The 19,493-nt window shown below is 39.1% G+C and overlaps 1 protein-coding gene across 3 annotated transcripts in view; it reads left to right on the top strand.

Moving 5' to 3' along the window:
* ccdc146 (coiled-coil domain containing 146) overlaps window positions 1-19,493 on the top strand; it is a 45,706-nt gene that overhangs the window by 11,729 nt on the left and 14,484 nt on the right. For 2 of the 3 annotated variants that reach the window (XM_027272465.1, XM_019267472.2), the window contains exons 3-18: window positions 4,060-4,142; window positions 4,949-5,164; window positions 8,331-8,388; window positions 10,535-10,617; window positions 10,807-10,900; window positions 11,012-11,085; window positions 11,951-12,178; window positions 12,299-12,388; window positions 12,751-12,847; window positions 14,090-14,182; window positions 14,677-14,844; window positions 15,630-15,718; window positions 16,842-17,006; window positions 17,195-17,270; window positions 17,726-17,874; window positions 17,961-18,189. In XM_027272465.1, the coding sequence (XP_027128266.1) occupies window positions 4,060-4,142; window positions 4,949-5,164; window positions 8,331-8,388; window positions 10,535-10,617; window positions 10,807-10,900; window positions 11,012-11,085; window positions 11,951-12,178; window positions 12,299-12,388; window positions 12,751-12,847; window positions 14,090-14,182; window positions 14,677-14,844; window positions 15,630-15,718; window positions 16,842-17,006; window positions 17,195-17,270; window positions 17,726-17,874; window positions 17,961-18,189 (1,992 nt within the window). The remainder of the gene's footprint in view (window positions 1-4,059; window positions 4,143-4,948; window positions 5,165-8,330; window positions 8,389-10,534; window positions 10,618-10,806; window positions 10,901-11,011; window positions 11,086-11,950; window positions 12,179-12,298; window positions 12,389-12,750; window positions 12,848-14,089; window positions 14,183-14,676; window positions 14,845-15,629; window positions 15,719-16,841; window positions 17,007-17,194; window positions 17,271-17,725; window positions 17,875-17,960; window positions 18,190-19,493) is intronic. The other variant, XM_027272466.1, reaches the window with a different exon arrangement.

Below are 19,493 nucleotides of genomic sequence, written 5' to 3'. Positions count from 1 at the left end.
TGCATGGTGCTGTCCTGCTCGTTCTGAAGCCGGCTCATTTCCCTGAAGAACAAAATGACTCAGTACACAGGAACTATCCACTCGACTGACGTTAGGGGGGATGGTTTTTTCTTTTTCTTCACACTTGCAGGTTTGTGAAGTACCGTACAGCACAGGATTTAAAGGTCTTGTCCCGTGACCCAGTTTGGACTCCAGAGCCATATTTAAAAAAAACACAGGGTCAACTCTGTCACTCACTCTCCATTCTTCAGATTAGGCTCATGTGGGGCAGAATTGATGTAATTCATGATTAGGCGGCAGAAACAATTAAAATGAGTTGTTTCAGTTGGTACAAACTTGTTTTTTGTAGCTTGCATATTAAGCACAAGAATCATGAGAGACTTCCGAATTGAATCTCCCCTCATTCCCGATATACATCTTTGAATACTGTGCACCTGCTGATATTGTCTCGATTCAATATTTGATTTTTTTCCCCGACATAATACAGCTTCAATTTGCACATTTAATTACAGATCTACATTAAAGCAACTGAAGCCATTTAGTTTAGTTATTCTCTGGTGGCTAAACAGCGCTTCAGAAAGAGAAATAGCCTGTATCATATTGCATCTCTAATGGTTTTGCTATATTTTAAGCAGGAAAGTTTGGACTGGATTTAGACAGCCTCTCTTTATCTCTAGCACGAACAAAATATGGAAATTTAAAAGCAATTGCAAACCAACAGCAGGGACACCTGGAACCTGTCACTGAAATTAATGCTTTTTTGTCACCTCACTGGCTGTCTGGCTGGATATCATTAATTGAAATTTCTGGCTGCTCTTTATTCATTTGTGCCACCTAACGATTGTCGATTCATGCAATCTTAAAAGTATTTTTAATAAAAGGAAAGGACATCTTGAAATCAGAAATATCTTATTTTGGGACCCATTTGAAAACAAGATGATATTTCTTAAGCGATCTGTCCTGATATAATTGATTTTACCAATTAACCCATTCAGTAATGTCTTGGTTGACTTTCTCTAAACTTTATTTCACATGAAAGTTCTTATTTCACTTGCCTCCTCCACAGAGAGATCAAAGGTCAGAAAACCAGAATATTGATCTGTTAATTTACAGTATCTTGCTCAGTTCATCTTGTATCTTGTATCAGTTCATCTTGCTCAAGGATACGTCCACACGGCAGCTGTAGGCGAGTTTGAACCTCATCCTCATTTTCTTCAACTCTATTCTGTGGCACTAGCTGTTAATAACATTACACAATATGGAAACTTAATTTAAAATGTATTAAAACTTTATTTGCTGCGATGTCACCATTGATGGCATGATGAATTGGTTTACGTCGTTTGTTTAGATATTAACAAAGCCAACTGATAAAGTTTTAATGAATTAACAATAGGCAGTGCACTTGCCTGTAATAAATGTGGATTTTGAAATTGCACCCGCAAACATTAATTATACATTAGGCGATGTCATGGCGCATCTTATTACTAATCTTATTAGGCAATACAGGCTATTAAAACTAATTGTTTATTCTGTAGAGTGAATTCTTAGCTTTAAATCCTCACCCAGTGACTTTTACAGCTATCTGTTACCCTATCTTGTTATTAACTTATAGTAAGTTAATTTACTTGGCACAGATTATTTGTTTGTGGGACATGGCTATTGCTTCAGTTTAATAAGTGATTCATAACCTCAGGTCCTTTTTTTTCCAGGGCGTTAGATGTCTCATGCACATGTCATATTTCTAGAGAAGTGACACAGTTTCAGATAATTGATTTCAGTCACAGAAAGTGGCTCACAGCGCTGATGGAGGAGCGAATGGAGAAAAAGGAAAATATTACTCTGTGAAACTTCAGCTAGATTCAATCTAGGTGTAGGCTCAACTCCAATTCAAAGAGTCAACATCGGGACATGAAGGTAGAGATGCACAGAGAGAGAGAGAGAGAGAGAGAGAGATGGTGGTTTTCTTCATCACCCAGCAGAATTCAGTGCTGTGTCTTTATGGTCATCATTTTCCTCTGAGGGTTCAGAGTATTAAAGCCCACGGCTTGTTTTTCTCACACATTTCACATACCTGCAGCATCACACACTCATATTACCGGAAGGTTTACTGCTGCTCTGCAGTAGAGATCATATGCCTCCTCCACCAAGTTGTGCGTGTGGGTCGTGGGTGGGTGGGTGGATGGTTGGAGGAGTAAATGGACAGTTATGTTGTGATTGTCTCTATCTCAGCTCAAAGATGGTCCGCCATATGTGAGCCTCATGCACCCAACCCCATAAAAGCTTCCAATACCATGAAGATAAGTCTTGGCAACAGAATTAGAGAGTCTGCCCAAAACTGCTTCAGGCTGCTTCTCTCAGTCTTCCACGTTACTGGAAACACATATTTGATGAGTTAGACTGGAAAAGTAGGACTCAATATTAGATTACATGACTGAGGTTGAAGTTAAAGAGATCAGTTCGGACCAGATGACCCACTTACCATTTCAAGATGTTGGAGTCAGAGATTTAACTATAATTTAGGTATTAAATGCAGGTCATGTAACACTAGTCAAGGTGTTTTTATTGCTGTGATGTGACCTTGGGTGACTGCATGTGCAAACGGACTGAAAAATATCAGAATAAGTCTTATTAACAAGAGCTCTAATCTGCTCTATTCACAGCACTCATATCGCTGTCCTCTCAGCCCTTGGGACGTGGTCGGGGACTTGTGAGCATATTTCACAATTGCCAGATAAACAATATAATGGAATGAATCTAAGAAACATAATCGGCTATGCCCTAATGTTTGAAGTTTAGGAGAGTTATCTGTCTGTGTGTGTGCGTGTGTGTATAATCAGTGTGTTTGTGTGTGATCGTTGCCGTTACACAGTCCGACCTGAGATATCCTCAGTTCTGCAGCTCTTTGATACAGACAAGGCTATCCCTCATTACTCCCCGCTATACCAACCTGGCTCTGAAGATAAGAGGGGAACAACACCTGTCTTCTGTTTCTATCACTGTTACACACACACACACAACTAAGTTGCCACGGAGACAAATTTATCAGCAACTCTTAGTGATAATTTTCCTTTTTTGTTGTTGACCTGATATCTTTTTCTTTGCTGTGTTTTTTGTTTTGATTTTTTACGTAAGTTTCACAGCCAACTTTTTTTTTTTAATCATTTGCAGCTGGTACTTGTAATCTCATGAATTTTTTTTATGTAACATTAATATATGGGCCATTTTCAATAGTTTTTCTTCTTTTGAGATTGCTGATAGTTGTTTCTTTTTTTTAATACTGGCTGTGATAAGGTGTTCTGATACTGTGATATCTGCTGTGCTGATAAAGGCGTATTCAGCCCAACCTGGGTTAAATCCTCTTTACAGACATCAGGGAGTTGGGCTTTGTTTTGGTCGATCACACTTTGTGTTTTTCAAGTCCAGACAGATATAAAAGAGCTTTTTCTTACAACAGTAACTGAGGCTTAAGCATATTACCGCAGAAACAAAGCAATTTTTGTCAAAAAAAAAGTTATGACTGTTATGACATTTGAAACTCTTTTGGAGTCTCTAGTGATTCAGTTTTCTTCTTCTTCTACTCCTGGAACTTAATTTTGTCACTAAACAATATTACAAAACTGCTTACTGGTCAGGATTGTATCTGGTTCCTAGCAATATTGCCCTATTGAATATTCTGTCTAGAGAAAAAGGCAACAAGAGATTTCCACAGAATGTGATATTCTATTCATACCTCGCTTTTATACATGCAGCTCTGGGTCAGATCAAAGACTTTGAAATTGCAATTGCAACCTGAGTTGGCAGACCTATCCATTTGTAGCCCACTTTGTTGAATAAAGTTTAGGACTGCTGTAATGTATGGTTGTAGCGTTACTGTTCAGATGTGGATGATTTACACAAGGGAAAAAGACACCAGTAATATGCCTATAGTGACTTTAAACATGCTGATTACAACATAGCATTAAAATAATTAGTTTACATTAGGTACTATCAGCAAATTCCTCTTGACAGTTTTTTTTTTCATGTCCATATAATTGGTAATATTTCCGTTTTCATCCTCAGTTGTTGTTGTCGGGCAAAATCAGCCAGACCAAAGTAGCCAAACTGAAGTCCACCTACAGGCTATTCCACAATACTCTGGAAAGGTAAGTTTCTTTAAAAACAAAAAAGTTAAATTAAACTCTTACATTTGTGTCATGTTATATTTTGGAGTGTCATTATGACTGCAAAGATGCAGAGAAAAAGTAGTAAAGAAGTTCAGCTGAAGTGTCCTTGAAAGAAGACTTTAACTCACTATCAGATCTTTGTGCTGCTCTTAAAAAGAATTGAAAAAATGATGGAAGTAGCATATTTGACATCAGCATCCCTAAATCCTGGAAACAGAAAGCCTAATTTTAGCAAAGTGGCAAAAGCCAGGATGGAGCTAAGGCAGTATTAATGTGGTACATACCTGTCAATCAACAACATATCAAAGACATTCTTCTTTTTAAGCTTTATTCAAGCACTGACTGTCAAACACCACCGAGGTACAAAGCAGAGACAGTTAAATTACCTTTTGACGTCCAAATTTTGTGTGGAAAGAACAAATCTTTGTAATCTCTTCTCAAAACAAAATCTGAACAAAAGTTTTATCACAGTGAGAAATTGGATTCAGACAAGTTAAGGCTGATTAGATTATTTGTAGTTAACTAAGGCTGATATGAATTCATCTCAATCATTGGCATTACATTTCATGCTCTAATACAATAAATCAAATAAAACTGAGCTGCTATTTAGACTTTTAATGTCCAAATAAAAGTAAAGCTTAAACAGTAATGTACACGCTATCCAACTAATACCTAAGACACAACATCGAACATTAAAAATACAGGTTTTGGACTGTAAATGTACCCCAATAATATTAGTACACTGCATACTGTACCATATATTTAAAGGCTGTTTCATCCAACAGTACCCGGGAATCTGAGATCCAGCTTTTGGGAGAGGCAAAGAGGTATCGAGCCGAGCTGGAAAGGCTGCAGGCCGAGGTTGAGAGAACAGAAGAGCAGAGCACCTCCAAGAAGCCTGAAAGTGAGGTCAATGAACTGAGGCAGCAGCTCCTCCAGGCATACAATGAGCTGAAAGCTGCTGAGGACAGAGAGTACAAGACACAATACAAACTGATATGGTGAGCTGTATATAAACACATTATTATTGCAGTCACTCATGCTACATCAAATGTCAAATGATTTAAATGAAAATGACATTTGATTCAAGGAAATACATACTGAACTTTACGCGGAAGGCAGGAACCCAAGGGACAAAGATGAGTAAGGGCAAAACACAGAAGTGAAATCGGAGCGGAGAAGAGACGTTTTGTTCACATGCATAGAGGCACACACAGTCACAGTTAAGTCTTTTTATTGACTTTAGAGGGAGGTGAAAGAGAAAGTATAAGATACAAATACACACAAATAGTATTGGTGCTGCCATTTCTTGGCTACACATTTTATTTTCTGTACCACTAAAACTGCTCACTGCAAAAAAGAAAATGTTCTGTTATTATTAGGGGTGAATTTGATGGTCATTGCCTAAAACGATTCTGGTTCAGTGGACACATTTTATCAAAGATTTACATTGTTGGTATCTGTGTCATGAAATGATTACAAGTTTTCCAAAGTTTAAGTGGACTTTTATGTTTCCCTTGAAGGTAACATGTTTACTGAGCTCTCTGCACTGGTTATTTTCTTTCTTTGTTTTTTTTCTACAGCAGCCCTGTAGTCGTCTAATTCTTTCCTTTCACTCCCATGGCTCTCTTTTCTCATCGCAACCAATTTTCCTCTTTTCTGCTGCTGCAGGTTTCTCTTTCCCTTCCCCAACTCACTTGACACCGCTATCAAATGTGTCCAAAAGGTCAAACACACCAACAGAAATGGAAAATCACGCACCTACTCGAGTATCTCCCCCCATTTCTGTACACAAACTCTACTTTTGAAGGGCCAAAGGGAGGTTACTGGAACATTGCCAAGCAACAACATTTAGCAGTGGTTACCAAACATTTTGGCTTATAACCCTTGAAAACAATGTCTACTATGTGACCCCTTGAACATTCTGTTTGTGGCCAGAGCTTTTTTGTTCTTGTATTGAATGCTCATTTAAAGGGCAGATGAATTGTCAGTTGGTACCGAATGCAAGAAATGATAGTAGGCAAACTGTAAACCATGAAACTGTCTCTGCTGCTTAAATTTCAACTGCTTTCAGTGGGTGCAGTGTAAATAGTAGGTGTCAGTCGGTGTGTAAGCAATGACAGCTCACACTCGGTGATATTTTTAACTGCTGACAGTGGAAGAGTTAAAATTTGTGAGTTTTTTCTGGTACTTGAGTCTATGGCAGCTGAAACCTGTCTTTGTTTCAGTGTGTTTTCCTCATTTCCCCTCTCCGCCTGCTGCCCGTAAAACAAAAAGCACAACGAAAAGGTCTTCAGATTCTCAAACAGCGTTATTAACTCGCACTGGGTTTTGCGTGAGTCTCCTCCATTCTCCCTCAATACACACTCCCATTCTCCAAAGATGCACACACACCAAGCAGACCATTCACAGATGTTGCTGCAAAACGTGAGAAGTGCACATGAGGTTATGGCGTAGGGTACAAGGTTAGGCCATACCGACTCTGTACCAACGGCGTTAATTCAAAGCAGAAGTATAATCAGGCTTTATTAATTCAACTGTCAGTTTTAAGTTAAGAGATGTAAGTGTGACAATGAAAGCTAGTTAAAAATTCCATTAAAGTGCCAAATATGGTTGAAGTGTGTGCACTGTAGATAGATAAAGTGTCAGTTGAACAGAAGGCATGTCAGCTAGAGTATCTGAACAGGCAAAAAGAGACGTAGGCGTCTCTTTGTCAGTTCAAATGCTCTACCCTCCAAATGTCAGTAAAAATCTGTTCAATTCTCAGATTCAAAGATGTAAATAAATGAAATTTGTAACACAAGAGACACAGCAAATGAAATGTTAGTACTGAAAAAAGCGTTTTAAGTTCAAGGGAGGAAGCCTACCAAAGCCACACCGTGTTGTAGCTACAAGTGCAAATTAAGGTGAAAATATGAAAGGGCTGAAGTAGAGGTCTGAAAAAACAGTAATTTGGGGTAAACCAAAGATGTAATTAATGTCTAATATTCCTCATACTCCTTATCTACTCAGCAGCATATTTTGAGCAGATCTCTTTTCTTATCGTCCCTGGATTGCATTTGACCCCTGGACCGCTTCAACAATATTAAACCACTCACAGCACGTAACCGTCACCGCTGTATTGCAAAGATATGATCTGTAGGATACAGTGATTTTTAGTGCAGAGCACACACACCGAGGCTGAGGGTTAGGAGACACAGCGGTAATTGAAATATTAAATGAAAACCACTTACAGAGCATTCTCAGAGGATGCGGTAATAGACAATATTAGACAGTGAGTGTGCATATTATTTGTGACAGCTTTTGGTTATGAGCTCTCTTGTCTTCTCATTACCTCTTTCTCCTTTCTTTCATCCCCTCTTCCTGTCTATCTTTTCTTTCCCCCCTCCTCCTCCTTCTCTTGTCCAAACGGCTAGCAGTCTGCATATGACAAGCAGATGCTCACCACGCAAATATGTCTTAAAACCTTTGCATCCTTTTATCTTTAGCCAAACATACACAAAGGAATTCAGCACTTTTTTCCAGTCACATATTTTAGCACGCATGCAGTTTTCTCTATATATCAGCTAATATCCAATATATCAACTTGTCAAAAAGATTAATATCATTTTCTTTGTGCAACGTGCGGCTATACACTTACGTGCCATTGTGAGGTTTTTTCGTAATGACAGAGCTGACTTGAAATTGTTTCGTACAAACTTTAATCAGCTGCTCAAAAAGCGTCTGCCGCCGGAAGATGAAAAATTCATAGAAATTATGGTTTTATATGCATACTCATCCCGTGTTGGGCACTTTATCTCTGATTCTTTGCGTTTATGTATGAGAGAGCTTGTATGTATATGATTCTTTTATACAGTGTGTGTCTACACTATTTTTTTTTCTCATTGATAGTTGGAAGGTTTCATCGTCAACTGAATTATGGTCTCTGCATCCCTGGTTTCTAGCTTCCAAGAAAGGAGAATTTATCACAAGTTAACTGGAAATTGCACACCAGTGTATTTTTAAAAACGTAAATGTCTGTTCCTCTCACTGCATTCCTCTTTCTGTTGAACTGGGAACTGAAACGTGTTGTTTACTCTTAACAACAATCTTAACAACAGATTCCTTTTGTTTTCTTTTTTCAAATGCTCTCCTCTCCTTTGCTCACCTCACCTCACCTCTTTGCAGTCTCCGGGAAGAGAAGCAGTACCTGGAGAAAGAGAATGAGATTCAGCCAAACCTTGCTGTAAGTTCATCATTGCAACATTCAGGTGTAGCTTTAGAGACTAGGATTACTACTGCAACAGTGGTCTTTAGAGGGGATAAATATGAGTTTTACTTTAAGCCTCCATCTAGGCTGAATCCTTCAATATGTACACTTGCCATTTTTTTAGAGCCATCTGAAGCAATGTGAACCTAAAACATTTTATATTTCCCATTCAGACAAAAGGTTTGTTTAGAGTTTTAACCCTTGTTTCCTTTAAGCAGGCACATTAAATGAGTAATGGCTTTTTGTAACACATAAAGGCAACCAACATAACAGAAACACAAAGCATAGGGAGTAAAAAAGACATGATGATGGCGATCTCTGCTTCCACTCCCAACTAAAAGAATCACACTATATTATCATGTAATATACACGATTCTCTGCATGATGTATGAAAAGTACATATAAGCACATTTATTCATATGTCAGACCAGAATCCCAGTATCAGTACCTCTATATCATGCTGGAGGGCATATTAATACTGTATTATTGTTATGATTTAATTAGTAGTCTACAACAATGAAGTGCAGTTTGAACATTTCCAACACTTGGATGTGCATGAAAATCGAAAGTAGGTGTTGAAACATCAGAAGGAAGAAGAATCTCAGACGTACAAGAATATGAACATGAGGATAGTCTCGCAGAGCAGCACGTTCACTATTCTCCAGCCATCAGACAAAATTATATCGCATCTGCCTCTAATGGCAAAAGTTTAGATTTTGGTGTCTGTAGAACTTTAATAAATTCAGACACTTTTGGGATTCCATTACGCTAAATTACCGTTTAATTACAGACTTCAATAAAACATTCCAGATGCACTGAAGTTCTGCTGCCATGCCTCTGGCTGGTATAATTTCCATAGCGTGTAAAAAAACAAAACAAAAAAAAAACTCTTACGATGAGTCAAGGTGGTTCAGATGACATTCAATCCACAAATCAGACAGGAAAATATTGGATTGGAAGAAATGAAGCTGGATTACAACCAAACAGATTCATCATGCGGATGCCAATACGCATTTGTGTTGTGTTGCATTAAAAGTGAACTTTGAGAAGTGAATTTACATGCCGGTCCACTTCTCTATAGGAAGCTGATATTGCAATAAAACAGTTGGAGCATTTCAAACGCTCAACATGAATCATTGAGTGGCATTATTGTATGGACAAAAGCCACACACAGTTCTTAAGTGTGTGGTTAAACAATATTCATACAAACAATGCCTTCTTCTGTTTGATATTTGAATAACTGCCAGAACAGTTCAGGCAATTTATTCTGTTATGTGTATATTTAAAAGGGCCCTTTATGAGTGCCTTTCACATCGGACCTACAGCATTAAGTTTGATATTAACTCTAATGAAATACTCAGGCGCCCGAGGGAGTTTGCATTCTTCTTTCTGTCCCACACAAACACACTTGTCACACATGATTAATAATCTGTGTTTCAATCGGGGTCCTCGCTTACATTTCTAATAGTTTTTTTCCATATGTGCAATAGATGGATGCTGGAGAGAAGTAGCATTAAAGTGCATGACATCGATCTAGTTGGATTAATAACAGCTGGTTTAGTCTCAGCTGTTTACGTTCATACTCGAGTGTGCACTACTAATTATTTTTGATTCAGAGAGAAAGACAAACCCAAACTCTGCAAATCCAAAGCCAAATATACGTTTCTTCGTTCATTTGACCTCGAGAAGTATACTTTTTCAGTTTCCTCTCACACCTTTCCAGGCACACGCCTTTTTTTTGATCCACAATAGACTCTGTGGAAAGGCATATTTTAGTTCCAGTGAGGTTTGTAGCAACAGTCAAATTCTTCTCAAGATTTTTAGGTTGTGTACATACTTGCAAAATTGGCTCAAAGTAATTACATTTTTGACATCAAACTAGAACTACTTAAAGCGCCAAAATTGTAACCACAACTGAAAAGACCCAAATTAGCTTTTGGTTTGACTGTTAAAAAACAGAAATCCTTGTGAAACAAAACAAAAGCTGTTGCAATCGACTTTGAGAGTGAGGATTAAATAGCAGTGATTTGCCTATGCAGCCTGAGCTCAATTAAATTCTCTTCATAGACCTGATGTTCTTCATATATGAGCGAATGTTCATAACTGCTGGTTGCTCCTCCAGGAGCTGGAGAGCAGAACAAAGGCCCTGCAGGACAAATATGAGGATCTAAGGAAAGAGGTTACCCAGAGACAACTGGAAGTCAGGTATTTTATCTAGCTGCTGTTCAGAGAGCACACATGCAGCTTTAGCCTCTTCACGACTTCTTTTCAGTTTCCCTCAGCGTGCTCTTACTGTCCGTCTTAATAAGAAGCAGCGTGGCTGAATATTTTATGTTCTGTTAATCAAAACTGTTCCGATAATAAGTGCGTGTCTTGCCCTCTCTCCCTGCACAGAAGCTTGTTGGAAGATGTGGAAACCAGTGAAGCACAGATATTGAAAGAGCAGAAAGAGCTGGAAGACAAGAAGGAGATCATAGAGCTCAAAGAGGTCTGTGTGTGAGAGTTGGTGTGTGTATATGTGTGAGTGAGCATAGCCTACAGCACACCATCAATAGAATAACAAATCTTCTGCCTACGTGTGTGTGTCTGTTGTAACAAGGCTGAGAAAGCCCGGCTCATCAGCATACCTGACCAGATTTTAAAGGAGATTCAAAGGAAACACTCTAAGAAGGAGTAAGTACGTTTAACCCCTTAATATTTTTTCCTGTGGAGGAGTAGGAAAGTCAATGTTTCAAACAGCAGGAATAAAAATCAGCCAGTTAAGTGGTTTCAGAGAGACAAAAAATGAACAAATCTTTCAGTCAGTTGGCTCAAATCCTTCTGTAATCTGTCTCCGTTCCCTTCATCTCGAGCTGTATTTAACTGGACTGAACTCTGCGCTGTCATAATATAATTCTCATAATGGAAATGAGCACGCACTAATTGTTTTTTGCTCTGTGTAAACTTTTGATCAAACCTGATTTGGAGAAAAACAAACACTGTGCAACTCTGAAGCCAAATGTGTTTCTTCGTGCATTTTCCTGTAAGACGTATACTTCAGTTTCCTCTCACATCTTTCCAGCCACACTCCTTTTTGATGCACGGTACACTTTGCAACAATGTGGAAAGGCATATTTTTGTCCTGGCGACAGTCGAATTGTTCTCTAGAAATTCAAAGTTGTCAAAGAAAAATGACAAACATCTGCATCAAACATTATTAATTTTAGTTTTATGTACAGTTGCAGTCAAAGGTTCCTTTATCACCAGAGAATGGTTCCACTAGCAGCTTCACTGCAGTCTCTTTTATGTTTATTTCAAATTTATATTTGGCATTTTGCAAGTGATGCAGTGGAGCTGTCTGTATGAGCTATGTGAGCTATGACTTGTAATTTTAAATTCACAAAGCTGAGGGATACTGGGGGGTTTATGTAAAATATGGATACACATGCTGTTATTTCATCAGATATGCACTCTTGCAGTGCAAGTAAGGAGTAATAAACTCTTCTGTTGGTCTTATTCATACTTTAAAAAATGTCCATCCTCGTCCAAAACACATTAGAATCGAAATGAAGAAGATGGAAGCACTGAACGCAGAGATTTCAGAAATGGAGCAACACGTGAAGGAGGTGGAGCAGCGTAACCACTCCCTTAGGTTGAAGTGCAAGGAGATGAATGAGGAGCAAGAGCGTCTTCGGGCCCTGATAGAGACCAGTCAGAGGGAGTGCAGACAGCTGCTAAAAGAGCAGGAGGTCTACAGGGAGGAGGAGGCTGAATTATTAGGGAACAGGTACAAGTAATACAGTCACAGTCAAAAATGGACTGTATGGTGAGAAAAAACATTTCATTTAATCAGATAAGTGTGTTTACTTTCGCCGTGTGTTTTCACGCATGTGTTTTTCATTGCCAGAGGTATCCTGGAAATGAAGTTGCAGGACATCATGTATGACAGAAAGCATCTGTATGACTGCCACTCTGTGCAGCTCAGGGAGAAAAATAGGTACAGAATGACATCAAACTGAGCTGCATCGTACATGTAAATGAAATCCCATGTATCAATACACAATACACACACTATAACACTGACTGAATGTCTCTGAAGAACACATTTACTCTAAGAGCTTGTGGTTTTTAGTTTTGTCAGCTTGTTGCTGCACTTTTAGAAACATTTGACAGAAGCAATAAAAACATCTTACACGGTGGAGTGGATGCACCAAGTTTGACAAAAGGTTCAGTGCATTTCTTGAGCTGCCTTCCACTGCTGCCAACCTGCATGTTTTAACAGTAATCCATATATAATGAGCATAATTTTTCACATTTTGTGAGGCACAGCGTTCTAATGATGCTTATGTTTCTCTTCAGGCAGATGCAAGCCCTCAAAAGGATAGAGCATACGTTGAGGACGGCCAATGAGCAGCTCGAACACACACAGGTTATCTACAATGAGCTACAGGCACAGGTGACCTTTCGAGTGTTACTTTCAATGAATATATATCAGCTCAAATTTGAAGCAATTTCGACTTTTCATGTCTGGCTTTTCTGGCACCTGAAGGCTTCTGTTATCTTTCCTAGAAATACAGTGAATCAGCTTGGAAACATTCAGATTTTACCAGTAAACCTTACTATGTTAAAACACACACAGCACAACACTGTGTTTTTACCAGTATTGACAAGTGGCTGGTACCATTTTCCAGGATTAAACACGTGTGGCAACATTTTGAATGTAAATGTCATGGGAACAACCCTGATAAGGATAAGCGGTTACTGAAAAGGGATGGATGGATGTCATGGGAACACTAAAAAAACATATGAAATCAATCAACTGTATTACACCAGAAGCTTTTTTTTTATTTTTTATTCTTGAGCTTCCTGTAATTTTACTGATGATCACAGTTTTTAAAGAGGAATGACAGAGAAGAACAAGAAGAGTGGGAGAGTCATGGGAAATGTGTCAGCACATCTCACAAGTACATGACAATATGAAAGGAAACGACTATGACACACCAGGGTATTCACACGCTGAGGATGTATTGAAAACAAACACCGTTGTACAATACGTTTCCGCTGATCTGCCAATCACTGACTCTCACATGACCAGTAACTCAGCGTGAATTTGACTGTGAAGGCTGTTGAGACGAGGATTTGTTTCACCACAAAAACGCTTCACATTTATCTCAGATAGGATGTGATTGATGGTTTTGATATTTACACACTTGTGTTCTAGACTTTACACAGCATGAGGCCTAACAAGGGCTTACAAGAGTGTTGAAATAAAATTGTGGTATTGCATTGCCTTTTTTAAAAAACTCTTTAAAACTACTGATTTATTCTTATTTTGCTTCTAGGGATGAACAATTTTTAAATATGTAGCTCATACTAGGACAATCCTACAGAGAGGGGCAATCCCAGCACCTAAAGGGATTCATATTTTATGAGACTCAGTGAACACTTTCAGTGTCACCAGATCCAACAGCTATCAGAGACCTCAGGGAAATTTTGATATATGGTAGTAATTATTTTGCAGTCACTGTTTCATGTAGGTTTGAATATGCACGGACTGAATTTGATCAGAAGTTCTAAAAAGTATGATGATGGATTTCAGCTTTCTACTACTGCGATTCAGGGCTGACTTACATGAGATGTAAGATCTGTTTACACAGAGACTTTTATTTTGACTTCACACTCTGACTTGAATTTCCAGTTAGATGCTCTTCCCAAAAGAGAAGCCGGTATTCAGCAGAGGATGGAGCTTCAGAAAGAAGTGGATGCTCTCAAAGTCGGCTTTAAAAAACAGGTGGGAACGATGTGCGTGGGTGGACACAATATCATTAGCAACTGTAAAATGTTATGTTCCATCTACTGCAGCAGCCCTCTAACAAATCTACCTTTGTACTGCATGTAGTTTCTTTATTTATTTATTAGATGAAACTGTGATAGCAAGGCGATTCAACTATCTTACGTTTAATGTCTCACAGCTTTTTTCACTTGTCAGGTGACGTTTTGTAAGTAAATGTCATTTTTATATTTAAGTTCTTTTGATATTTTTCTTTCTCTATTAACTTTATCTCCAGAGTTTCAATGAAAAATTGATAGACACAACTTTAATGACCCCTTTTGGGAAATGTCTGCACAGAAACATTTCAGTATGCATCCCCTCTCTATCTTCCTCATATTAAGGGACTTTTAGACCACTTATTCCCCCCATCTTCCTGTCACCCTACAATTGCAAGTCTGTAATTGTGAGATTTTTTTTTTCTGAAAACGGTATTAAATGTGTTCCCGACCAAGCTATCAGTAGCTGAGGAGGAGAGCCAAAAGAAGGAGCAGTATGGGATGATTCAGGAGCTGCTGAGGGAGTCAAACTGCCTCAGAGAAGAACTCCATAACCTCAGATGTCTGACACACATCAAAGCCGAGGAGAGGGGCAAGAAGCACCGTGAACTGCTCAGGGCTGAGGTCCAATACAAACATACACACACACACACACACACACACACACACACGCCAGACAAAAGTGCATTTAAAATAGGTTTTGATGTCATCATTAGTGGGTTTAATAACTTATGCAGACATAGACATGCATATTTCACACATAATTGTGTCAAAAACATCAAAGAGGAACTGAAGTTATATTTTAGACAGTCTTGATGTTAGTGTGACAGGAGAGCAACTAAAAATGACAAAAACACAATTTCAAATAGCGCAAATGCCGTCGCTTTACTGCCTTATCATTATCATGTGATCATATATATATATTTTTAATCATACTAAAATAGAGAATAGGCATTTTATTTGAGCTAAATTGAATCCAGAGTCTAAGGGGGGCATGTTTTGGCAGAGATTATTTGCATGCATGGTTAAGGTTTCAGGTTCCTTGAGATTCCACTGCGGAAATTAACAATTGCTGATTTCTTTTCATCCCCGAACACTTAAATACAATGATGTCACCTGCGACTACTAGTCTCCTGCCTGATTAGTAAGTGCTGACAAGCCAAATCAACAATGACCAGCTCTAAAATGCATCAATGATTTCAGACAAAGAACTGCAAGATCAGCTCGTTTATTTATTGTGTCCTTTTTATGCACTGAAGTGTCAGGAAAAAAACAGCTGCTACAATATTGAAAATGTACACCCACAAATCTGATTTGAAGGCTGATGTTTGTGAGCACGCACACACTCAAACGCACCCACACAGAAGTGATGATACTGTAGTTTCACCTGTGTAAAACTCCATCCACAGCAGCTGAACCAGCACATCCAGCAGGAGCTGCTAGAAAAGGACCTGATCATCATGGACCACAACAAGCTGAATACTACGCTACAGCGCAGGTGTCACTGCTGTTTTCTTTCTCCTATTTGCTTGTCAGACACCTTTCATTAAATGCAAAGGTGTGTGTCGTGATAAAGAGGATTTTAGCTACAGAGAAGCTGCTAAGCTGTTAGTAGGTAGTATTACAGGAAGGATAATCACCTCATTCTCTCTGTCTTCATGTTTCCCGTCTATCTCTGCCCTGCTTTTTCCTGTCTCTTTGAATTGTGCTATGAAATCTTCAGATTTCTCACCACGTTATACAAGGTCTTTTAGTAAGTGCCATGCAGATGTCTGCATCATATTCAGCAGCATAACTGGTCTTCCTGCATGCAGGGTCAGCTAGTAGCTGTGATCACAGCGATGAGAGTGGGCAGCAAACTGAATTTCTGTGTACAGTATATTGATGTGATAATTGTTTCCCTCAGTATTTGTTTGGCTCCTCTGATCTGTGTAACAGCTGGGATCACAATTAATTCAGACATCTGCACATGCTGTCGGGGGTAGAAAACCATAGCTTACTAATTGGTCACACTTCAGCATTTCAGACGCAGATTAATGCGTCTGGCACCACCCAGTACAACAGCAGACTCTCACAATACATTCACTTAGGTCACGACCAAACACTTCAGTCAGAGGTGGTTCCACTTGACGTGAAATCCGTCAGTGATCTGACTGTCAAGCGAAAACAAGGCAGGGAGACAATTAAATACCGTGTCTCTTTTTGCTGTAACTGTAATACGAAAACTGTTCTTATATTACACATTGTTTACAACTCGCATGTCTTACGTGAATGGAAAATTGGCATTTAATGAAATGTCAGACTTTATTTCTGTCATAATAATAACTGATAATTTGCTATGAACATGAAAAGACTTTTTACTATGTTTACCATAATCCAGTTCCTATTATATGAAGCTGATATGAAGATCAAACATGTCAAACATCAGTTAGTCACTAATAGCTCTATAGGTACAAATCCTGAATTATTCCACTCAATGTGTTCTGCAGCTACCGCAGTTGCAGATAACTGGTAAATGATGAAATGTCAAGAAAAAAAAAAACCTGCTTTTGATAGGAGCCTTATTTTGTAATCCAGATCAAGAACAGGCTCATTGCTAATCAGTTTTTCCCCCCACTTAGAGTATCACAGTATTCTAAGCTGTGCCACATGGTTATGGAAGAGAAGAACAAGTACGTCAACCTGAAGCAGTTCGCCTCGCAGACAATCACAGAGCTGACGGAGCAGATTAAGTTACAGGAAAATGAGACGGAGATCAAACGTGCCATTGTTGCCAACAAGGACAGGTGTGTACGTGTGTTTTGTAGAGGGAGGGTTGTGTAAGGTATGTTGGAAGTCCTATAATATAGACTAATGCAGAAAAAAAATGCTCTCTTTGTAAGATTACATTAATAACACTTCATCCTGTGTCTTTACCAGTGCATTTGTTAGTAATCATTATCATCAACATCACATTTGTGATTTTTCTTTCCAGATCACTCACAAAGGCTCGCATGAAGGTCGCTCATCATTCCCAGACGAGGGACAAACTGCAAAACGACATATGCAAGGTCCAGACACACTCTCTGGTCTAAACACACTGAGGACCACAAGCTAGTATCACACATTTTACAGTTCAAATAAACACATTAAAAATTTTATAAAGGCTAATGTGATTCAGGGGGCCTAGAGCTGAGCAGAGATAGGGAGTCAAAGCTGCTGCTGAGCTGTTTTGAGTGATCCAAAACCATGTTTGAGCCAGCTATAAAGTTAAAGAGGCAAACCAGCATCCAGTTCCCCTGTATTTATCTTTTTGTGTTTCACAAGACACTTTAGCAAGAGAAAACACCGTCCATAGTTTACAACATTAGCGCTGTCTGCTGTGGAAGTTGCATTTGTTTTAAATCCATTGCCTAGCATCATCAAGTGGAGGCATTCCATTGCACTTACATGCAAGAACATACGCCTAACAAACGTTTCTTGCGTGTTCGAAAGTATGTTTTGTTTTGTTTTTTACATCCTTTAGGTTGCCTGGAAGCACCGTCAGGTCAATCAGAAGTGTGAGGACAACAAACTGGAGCTGATGAAACTCACACAAATGATCAACCACCAGGAGGAGGCCCTCCTGGAAATAAACAAGAATCACGAAACGGCCATACAGCGCCGAAATTCACTGTACGTTCATAATTAGAGCATACGTCATGTTGCCTGAGGATCTAAACTGCCGCATGGCAAATAATGTTTGTTTGTGTCCCCTTCAGTGGCATTCAGCTCCTGGAGCATGAGGAGGTGTTATTCAACTACTATGAAAAGGTTAATATCCAGGAAGCAGCCATTACTAAGGGCAACATGGTGCTGGAGACCCTGGAAAAGGAGATGAAAGACTTACAGTTGGCCATTAATGAGGAGAAGAGACAGATAGGCATGAAGAAAAAGGAGGTGCCTCTCATGAAAAGGTTGGAGGGAGAGATCACCATGCTGCAAATAGAGGTGGGGATAGTATGCCGACATAAACCTACACACTCCTTACACAGACATTAGCAGACACACAGCCAGAGTTTGGTCTTTTATCATCGGAACTTTCTCATAATCTGCCAATTATTCACGAGAAAAAATAAATAAATAAACTTTAACAAAAGAAGCAAAGCCAGTAAAGTTTCAGAACTGCAGACTAATTACTTGAAAAAGTTGCGGGTGAAAAGATGTGTGTACTTAAAAACTGTTGGGGTTGGGTAATAGACATGTCTCATGGAAATCATTCATTAAAATCTTTTTCTGTTGTGTGAACAGTGTTCTGGTGACAGTCTCCCAACGCCCACTCTCTTTTTCATTCCTTGCCAACAAGAAAATGAAAACACTGCGAATAGAGCCTGCTGTATAGTTCCCAAAAGTTACAGCAAAGTGCAGGTGCACTGTGGCACTTAACAGTTTTGTGCTCCTTATTTTTTAGAGCTTGTGTTAGGACCTCCTTCCTGGTACATTTGTTATTGTTTTTCATAGCGCACCTATAGACCTAGCAGTTTCCCTCAAGCACCTTTGCTTATATAGGCACTAATTTGTGCAGATTCTGCCTGCTGTCCACATTTCCCCAGTGTCCAATCACAGCTTGACCCCCCAACTACATCAGGATGTGGCCTAGCTTATTGGATTGAAAATCCTATCTGGCAGCAGTTAGACCTGTCAATTAGTTCTTCTTGGTGTGATTAGATGATAAAAGATTGGGGTGTGTGTCTGCAGGATTTTCCTTTGGAATCTTCTGGTAACTTTCTGTTTGTGTTTGTTTGTCCAAAGAAAGAGAATAAGTCCTGCAGGCCATTGTTTAGCTCAGTGTGCGTCTGTTCTGGCACCCTACGTGATTTATGTCAGTGGAGAGTCCTAAAAGGATAGGATGACCTGTGTGTACATGTGAGTTATATGTGTCCAGGGTATCGCAGACTCTTGTTCAGCTGTGTGTGTATCTTTGTCAAGGTAGGGGAACTCCACAAAGAACAGTAAAGCACAAGAACCAGAAGGTAGTACTTGCAAATGTGCAGACACCGGGCGTCTCACTTAGAGCAACACTAATGAGCAGATCTCTGTTTTGAAATACTTTCAAAGCTTCACTGTATAATGAGACTTTTGAATTGCTGTAGTATAATACACTAGGCTTTCTTTTTATTGTTATTAACAGACTCGACGTTCATATTCTAGTTCGGTTACAGTAGATTTCAGTAAAAGTGTTTATGCTGACCGTATTGCAGATAGATTTTACGCTTGCATTTGAGAAAAGTCTCGCCATAGACTCGACACAAAAC

The sequence above is a fragment of the Larimichthys crocea genome, chromosome XX (genome assembly GCF_000972845.2).
Source record: "Larimichthys crocea isolate SSNF chromosome XX, L_crocea_2.0, whole genome shotgun sequence".
In the NCBI taxonomy this organism is placed as follows: Eukaryota; Metazoa; Chordata; class Actinopteri; family Sciaenidae; genus Larimichthys; species Larimichthys crocea.
Note: the sequence above shows the minus strand (reverse complement) of the source record. Positions and strands in the feature narration are given on the sequence as shown.